Consider the following 7,917-nt stretch of genomic DNA (forward strand, 5'->3'; position numbering starts at 1 on the left):
CAGCAGCTTTATTCATAATTGCCAAAACTTAAAAGCAGCCAAGATGTCCTTTTGTAGCTGAATGGGTACATATGCTGTGATATACCCAGAGAACAAAATATTGTTCAGTGGTATGAAGAAATGAGTTACCAGTTACAAACTGATATGGAAAGTAAAGGCATACTATTAAGTAAAAGAAGCCAATCTAAAAAGGCTAAATACTGCACGATTCCAACTATTTACTATTCTGGAAAAGGCAAAACTATGCAAACAATTAAAAAATCAGTAGTTGCCAGGGGTTAAGGAGGAGGAAAAGATGAATACACAGGATACAGAGGATTTTTAGGTCAGCAAAACCACTCTGTATCACATATAACAATGAATACATGTCATTAAAAACTTTTGCAAATGCACAGCATGTAAAACATTAAGAGTGAACCATAACGTAGACCATGGACTCTAGATCATAATGATTTGTCAAAACAGGTTAATCAATTGTAAAAAATATACCACTCTGGTAGGGAATGCTGAAAATGAGGGAGGCTAAGTTTGTACACTGAGGATGAGAAATCTTCTGTACCTTCTGCTCAATATTGATTTCAATCTAAAGCTCTCTAAAAACTAAAGTCTATTAAAAAAAAAAAAAAGAATGAACTACGGACATGCTCAAAATCCTGGATGGCTCTCAAAGATATTGTAACAAGTGGAAAAGTCAGTTTCAAAAAAGCAATATATTGTATTTAATGTATACAACATTTCTGAAATAAGAAAATTATAGTTAAGATAACAATTAGTATTTCCCAGGCATTAAGAATAGTGCGGGAGAACGGAGCGATCTTTGTGTAATATCTCTGTTATCCAGAAAGTAGTGGTAGTTACAGGAATGCAAATGTGACAAAATAAGGTAGATGCATATACATATTTTATATTAACAGTTATTTCTTTGTTTTGATATTATACTGTAGTTTGATGTACTACTGTTAACTAGTAGGGCAAAATGAGTTAAAGACATATAGGTCCTCTATGTTATCTTTCCAACTTCCTGTTATTCTATAATTATTTCAAAATTAAAAATGAAAACATATGAAGCAGAGCTGTTGGAAAATGAAAGCAAGTGTTACATTTGCAATGATTAATAATTTTAGGTCTAGGCTGCTCTTAATAAAAAAAAATTGAGCAACATAGAAGAATATAGATTTTGAGTAATTTTAGTTTTTAAAACTTGTATGAAATAAGCTTAAGAGATTTTTGATGTTTTCATAGAAAGCGTAAAACTGTAGTTATGTGAAGTAAAACGAATTGTTTAAACAAACAATAAAACATTAAATAAACCACACCTGTGTTATGAGAATGGAAACTGTCATTCAAAAAAGAAATCTGCTCAAGGGTTCCTAGTGTCTTGAAAAACTAAGTGAAATTGCCAGCCTAACTCAGGGTAGTCCAACGAACAAAAATAACTACGCTTTCAGAACTGTTACCATCTTCAAAAATTGAATATTCATGTCCTTACGATCTAAAACTTCTTTGGGTAATTCTAATACTTACATGTGTTAGTTGGTGGACGTCAGGGTTCTGAGAAATCAAGACACACAACAACATACCAAAAACAGATAGAGACAGGCAAAAGTATTAAAAAGACATAATTAAGAAAGTCTTTGGTCTCCTCTGAAGAAAAAGAAACAGAGGAAGCCTGGAAAAAAAAAAACCCACTAAATATAATTATTTTATTCTGATAATTCTTTATAGAACCCACAATGTACATATTTTAGCTTAGATTTAAATAACTGGCCTCTCAATTTATTTTTCTAGCTTTAAGTGCATAACAACAAACCCTTAAAAAAGTAATTAGCGACTACTGTAAACTGTAAATTTCTTAGCTAGAAAATGTTCTGGCAAAAATGCATCTGTATCAAGCTTAGGTTTAAATCATTGTTTACATTCTCGATTAATTTGTTCAATAAGCACAAGACAAAAAAGTGTGTTTAACACAAAAATGATCACCTGACTAGTTTGAAGTTCCCTTTGGTCCCTGGAATGTCTGTAGGAAACTCATCAGGTGTACTACTTCCACAAGATCTATAACATTCTGGTCGAGAACAACTTGCATCATCAAGTTTGTAAATCTAAAAGTTTCAATGAAAAAACTGCATTTGTCACTTGCATATCTGAAAATTCAAGTAAAATGATTTGTCCTTCCACAGTATACTATGTACCTTGGCATTAGCATATCCAAGCTTGATTGTAATATTTCTTTCTAGTTCATTTTTGAATCTGACAGTGTGAACTCCAGAAATAGCTTTTACAACAGTAGATTTTCCATGGGCAACATGACCAATTGTACCTACAAAGACCAAAAACAATTAATTTACATGCATTCCATTACACCAAATATTTCAGTAAAGTTAGAAAAACAAAAGGCATAACTCACTGTAAATATTTCAACCTACAACCACCAGTGATTTCATTTTCCCCCTCTATGTATCCTTTTCAACACAAAACTTTTTCTGAAACATGACCAAAAATAACTTTCCATGTACCTGAAAACTTTATTTAAAAACCATACTTAGTGTAACATAAGCTACTCAACTTATTACTCTCAAAAAGAGTAGTTTACTTGAAATAAACATTCATTGAAAAACACACAAAATTTTGTACAATTAGAAACTTGGCAGTATTTTGATTGAGGTAAACATACATGAAAATCCCATAGCGGGGGGAAAAAAAAGAAGGAATCCATGAAAATTAGAAAACAACACCAGTTTAATTACAGGAATTAAATACATGTTAAGACTGATACAACGTTTTACAATTTTTTCATAACTGTATATAAGACTTAATAGGTTTTAGTGCCAATACAGATGCTAAAATATCTGAGGTTTATACTCAATCAAGTTCTCTTCTAAATTACAAAAGTGTCAACTAACAAAATAAATAAAAGATTATTCTAATAATAGATTAGATATCAAATAAGACTTTTCAAGCCCTGTTAAGGACACTGTTCTTAAAATAATCCTGTACAAAAAGCGTTTTCACCTCTTCTTTAACTTTCTGCTACACATGCATATACCTCTACGTTTATCTATGCCTTCCCACCCTAATGGAGAGTACTGTGTTTCCCAAGAAATCGAGCATGTGTTTGCTCATAAGGGCCGAAATCTATTCCTTATATAACCGAATCCTCCTATAATTCAGTTAACGTAAAGTGAAAAAATTAAAAATCATCATGGAAGAGCAACCAAGTCAGTCCTCCAGAAAGGTAACACTCTATGCAATAATTTATTCTTACCTATATTAATTGTGGCTTGTCTGCTGATAACTTCGTGCGAGAGTGGAGTCAACCTGGCAACGTCCTGCAATGAAACATTTTAGTTTAAACTACCTAACAAAAGACAAACCAGAACTCAGATTTCACGTTCTGTATCTACAGCTTGCCATCATCTACTCAGCGCTCCACTGCTTTCCGAAAAGTATCTTTCTTGTTAAGGCATTCTTTATTCCAGAGTCATAATCTTGGGGCTGATAAGTCCTAAAAGGCCTTTATACTTAAAAAAGAGGCTATTATTTGCACTAACTCTAGAAGATTCGGAAGGCCGGAGCCCCAAACTTGAGGAGAATTAACACCAAGGACAGTGTAAACAGTTCCTTCCCAGAATTAAAGATGGTAACACACTCTTTTTCCAGATCTTCAGAGGAAAATACCTTAATGGCACTTAAAATCATGACTTTCCAGCCGAAACCTTCGGGGTTTCCAAGTCCCACGACCTCATTTACACCCCCATGCCCAAGTCGCAGACCTGCTGGAGCGCTCCTGAGAAAGCCCAGACTCGCGTCTCCTTCCTAACCCAGGCTGCCGACAGCCAGGTATTGCCATGACTCAGCGCCTCCCGGAGGCCAGGTCATCCCCACTCCTGCGCTCACTCCAATCCTCCTAGAGGGAAGCCTTACCAATGTGGCGAGATCCTGGCGAGAAAGATGTGGCTGTCCCAAAGTCACACCAGCCTCGCCCCCCGCCATCTTGCCGGGAAAAGAAGTATGTCGTCCGGGTGACTGCCTGACCTTTCGCAGGCCCTCTTGTGCGGGGGCGGAGCTGCGGAGGCTGGAGGGCCGACTAGGTCTCACGCCGGGGAGAGGAGGATGACCGGTGCTCCAGAGAGGTCGCTGCGTGAACTTATTTCCCCTGACTTTACGCATTACCTGCAGGAAGGCTGACGATAAAACGCGAGGCAAAGTTTAGGATGTATTCGTAGTAGACCTTTTGGATATTTGTGCAGGCAATGATAAGGGCAGCCCCACAAAAGGACCTTTGTTGGGTGGGTGATGCAACGCAGGCTCCTGCTGGCCAGGGAGCAGCCATTTCCGTTTAACGTGTCGATGGCCCGAAGGGTTTCCCAGGGCCTGGGAATCTTATTTTGCGTATAAGAGTGGCGTAAAGGGAATGGTCTTTACCAGTTTCCGTAATTTAATTTTATAAGCTGAGATCGCTTGGGATCCCAGCCTGACTTGACCCAGAGGAGGCCGTGTACTAACCTGCTGGCCACGCTCAAGGCTAAGCCACTTCCGTTTTGGGCGTTTTGGGGTGACGGGGCGGAAGGAAGGGCGCCTTCTGCGGAAAGGTTGACGGAGGGCTCAGTTGCCTAGGTATGGCGAAAGCAAGCCGGTATCTTGGTTCTCTGAGTGCTATGGCAGGGGACGTTTTTGTGTGGTGGAGTTAGAGTGCACTCAGATGGATATAGAGTGCGCAAAGAAAGTTTTTAAAAAGCAGATATAAGGAAATCCATTTATTTGCAGAAAATGTGGTCAGAAAATGTCATCTTCTGTTTTAGTAATGGAAGGATGCTGAGGAAATGGAACCATGAGCCTCTGCAGCCACCTGCAGATATGCCATGTGAGGGGATTTAGGGTGGAGAAAAACAGGATACTGGCTTAAGATGGTTAAGATACATATCTAGGAATGTTTTCACTGGGCCCAGGTTTGCATTTTCCCATTCAGAGAAAAGCACTAAGTTCCTTAACTCAAGATGTCTTTTTTTAAATTAGTGGTAATTGTTTCATGTTCTGACTACCAGTGCTTGTTTTTTTGCAGAACTTCCCCCTTACTTCTTCGGAACACTCTTAAGAGCTAATTGTCCCTCTTGGGCTGTAGTCCTCAGTAAGTCCTGAGAAAGTCGGCTGAATAAATCATAATTGTCAACATTTAGGTTGTGCTTTTTTTTTTTTTTTCAGTCTAACGGTTTTGTCCACCAACGAAGGCACACAGAGCAAACTTCTCTCCTTCACTGAACTCTCTGAGGATCTGGGGCCTTGGTAGCAGCAGAGTCCTCTTGTGTCTGTCCACCTCCTTGGAGAGTCCAGATGAATTAAGGTCATTGTCTCCTGGTTGTCAGATTTGCCATTTTTGGCTAATGATACTAAGTTTTATCAGTGGTGCTAAACTCCCTAGAGAAGTCGGTTCCCTTGAAACTTACCTTTTAGAAGTGGTACCTGCGTTATCCTCAGTTGAAAGAAACTGGGAAGATTTTTGCTCAGTTTAGACACTGAGTGGTTTATCCTCAGTTGAAAGACTGGGAAGACTTTGCTCAGTTAAAAAACACTGAGTAGAGGTTGGACTGGGTAATTAGGTGAGAGAATGGCCTGTCATTTGCCCTTGAATTGTCTAATTTAATCAGGTTTGTTGAAATAAAAGTGAAGATATCTCATGACAGCTTTCAGCTCTGAAGAAGGGATGCCTCCTCCTGGCTTTCTCAGGCAGCTTTCAAGAGTGGTGGCTGCAAGTCTTCTTACCATGCTGCTGTCCTATAAGGGAAACCCACTCATTTTAATCAAAAACTGGCTCTGCTGGAGACACACACAGGAGCTGCCTACTCTGTGATCTGAGCACCCACAGTGGTCTTATACTATGTGAGGGGAAAAACCCAGATGCCTAATAGAGCTGAAAGGACTCTAGGGTAAAACCTAAAGGAGTTAAGCTCAAAAACAACACATTGGCCCACTGCGTGGATCTCAGAGAGGCAGCAGAGAGTGGTGGCTTGAAGCGAGATCTTAGTTCCCTGCCCAGAAATTTTGAACCTGTGTATCTTTGATGAAAACCAGGAATCCTAGCCACTAGAACACCAAGGGCCAGAGGCTAGAAGCAAATTTTCCCTGGCTCTTGCCTGCATTTGAAAGCAAGAATGTTTTAAGGAGACAAAAACTCTAAAGACAGGTGCAAAAAGTTTATTATTAGGGGCACAGCACAACAAGTGGGAGAGCACCCGGAGAAGCAGTTTGTGTTTATTTAAGACTGAAGCAAGGCAGAGATACAGCCCCTCCTTTTCACCTCCAAGGAGCCTTTCTGGGCATGTTCAGTGTCTCCCTTGCCCCAAGGATGGGAAATGTGTGACTTCTTGATCTATTACTCAAACAGGGTTTAGCCCCTCTCTGTCCCTGTCTTAACTGTCATCTTAAAGTGACCACAGGAAACAAAGTCCAGCTATTTTTTCCTGACCCTGTTGTTATTTCCATCTCACAGTGCAAACAGGAGGCTGGTTGTTAATATCTAGGCTAGAGCCCACCTGCCTCCTTTCTGAGGAAATGTAAACAAGTGGCTGGTTGTAAATGCCTAGCCTGGAGCCCATCTATCTTCTGCCTCAACATGATTGTCACTAGTGATTTTTGTCTTGACAAACCAGTTGAGGAACAAAGCTTTCAAAACAAAAGAAAAGGAATGACAAAATGCCACCCTCCAACTAACAGCCCAGCCAGGTTTGTACTTGCTTAATTGGGAATTAAAGGAAACCTCACCCTGAAAGTGATGAAGATGGGTTATGCAGTTAAGTTAGAGAAAGACTTGAAAAAACATCTTTTCAGACTTGTATCTAAAGTTGAGTGGACCAAGGGGACCCCTTATTGGTCCCCAACATTAAAGGGCCCCAAATAAGTCAGCTCTATTTACCCCAGTTAAAAAAATATATGTTTAGAAGGCTGAAAAAATTACATTCTGATACCTTACCAGCAATTGCTTGAGGCAATAGTTAGGGCAATTAATCAAGTTAAAGATTGACAAAAGGGCTTGAGTCCCTTGGCTGAACCCCTCACTAGGGACCTCAACCATTTTATAGAAAAATAGATTAAATGATCAGGGGATTTAAAAAAAGAAAAAAGTGTTGATTCCTGGACTTGTAAAACCAAGGCTTCTTGACGGGATCCTGATGGAAACTAATGTTAAAGGTAAATAAATTTATAGAATTGAGATGAAGGTGTATAAAATTTGTATGTTTAAATGGATTTATGTAAGATGGTTACATCTCTTTTGCCTAATTATATTCTGGGGTAGACATGTTTCATTGGGGAATGCTTCCCCTGCCTGGTATTATAAGACAGGGCATATAAATCTGCCCCTCAGACAATATTAATTAAACATACTGATGAAAACCAATAAGATTACCTGAGGCATACAAATAAGTAAAAACTGGGAACTAACATTCAGGGGCTAATAAAAATAAGTGATTTTGCTCTGGGTCTAAACTGTGCACTCAGAAAGAGGGCCTTTGTTGAATGCCTTGTGGAAACTTTTTTTTTTCCCCGTAGAATCACATATATTATTTATTTATTTACTTATTTATTTATTTATTGGCGTATAGTTGCTTTACGCTGTAGTTTGTGCAAACTTTTGAAGGCATGATAAATGAAACCCTGTAAGTTCTAGAACATACAACTCTTAATTTTCAATTTAGTTGGAAATCTTACTGATATTTTATGAAAGCAAATTAAAGAAAAAGCAGTTGGGCAAATCAATCTTTTATTATCGTTAGGTGGGAGACCAGTTCTTTGGAGAATTAAAAGCAACTGCCTTGGGCTTCCCTGGTGGCGCAGTGGTTGAGAATCTGCCTGCCAATGCAGGGGACACGGGTTCGAGCCCTGGTCTGGGAAGATCCCACATGCCGCGGAGCAACTAGGCCC

General features: G+C 39.1%; 1 protein-coding gene across 2 annotated transcripts in view; it reads right to left on the reverse strand.

Annotated features, from left to right (window-relative positions):
* LOC133082988 (eukaryotic translation initiation factor 2 subunit 3-like) overlaps positions 1-4,009 on the reverse strand; it is a 31,961-nt gene extending 27,952 nt beyond the window's left edge. For both annotated transcript variants that reach the window (XM_061179653.1, XM_061179652.1), the window contains exons 1-4: positions 3,925-4,009; positions 3,266-3,329; positions 2,193-2,320; positions 1,981-2,102 (exon numbers count right to left, since the gene is read on the reverse strand). In XM_061179653.1, coding sequence (XP_061035636.1) covers positions 1,981-2,102; positions 2,193-2,320; positions 3,266-3,329; positions 3,925-3,993 — 383 coding nt within the window. In that variant the 5' untranslated portion in view covers positions 3,994-4,009. The remainder of the gene's footprint in view (positions 1-1,980; positions 2,103-2,192; positions 2,321-3,265; positions 3,330-3,924) is intronic.
* Positions 4,010-7,917: the final 3,908 nt, after the last annotated feature.

This window comes from Eubalaena glacialis, unplaced genomic scaffold, assembly GCF_028564815.1.
Source record: "Eubalaena glacialis isolate mEubGla1 unplaced genomic scaffold, mEubGla1.1.hap2.+ XY H_3, whole genome shotgun sequence".
NCBI classification, from domain to species: Eukaryota; Metazoa; Chordata; class Mammalia; order Artiodactyla; family Balaenidae; genus Eubalaena; species Eubalaena glacialis.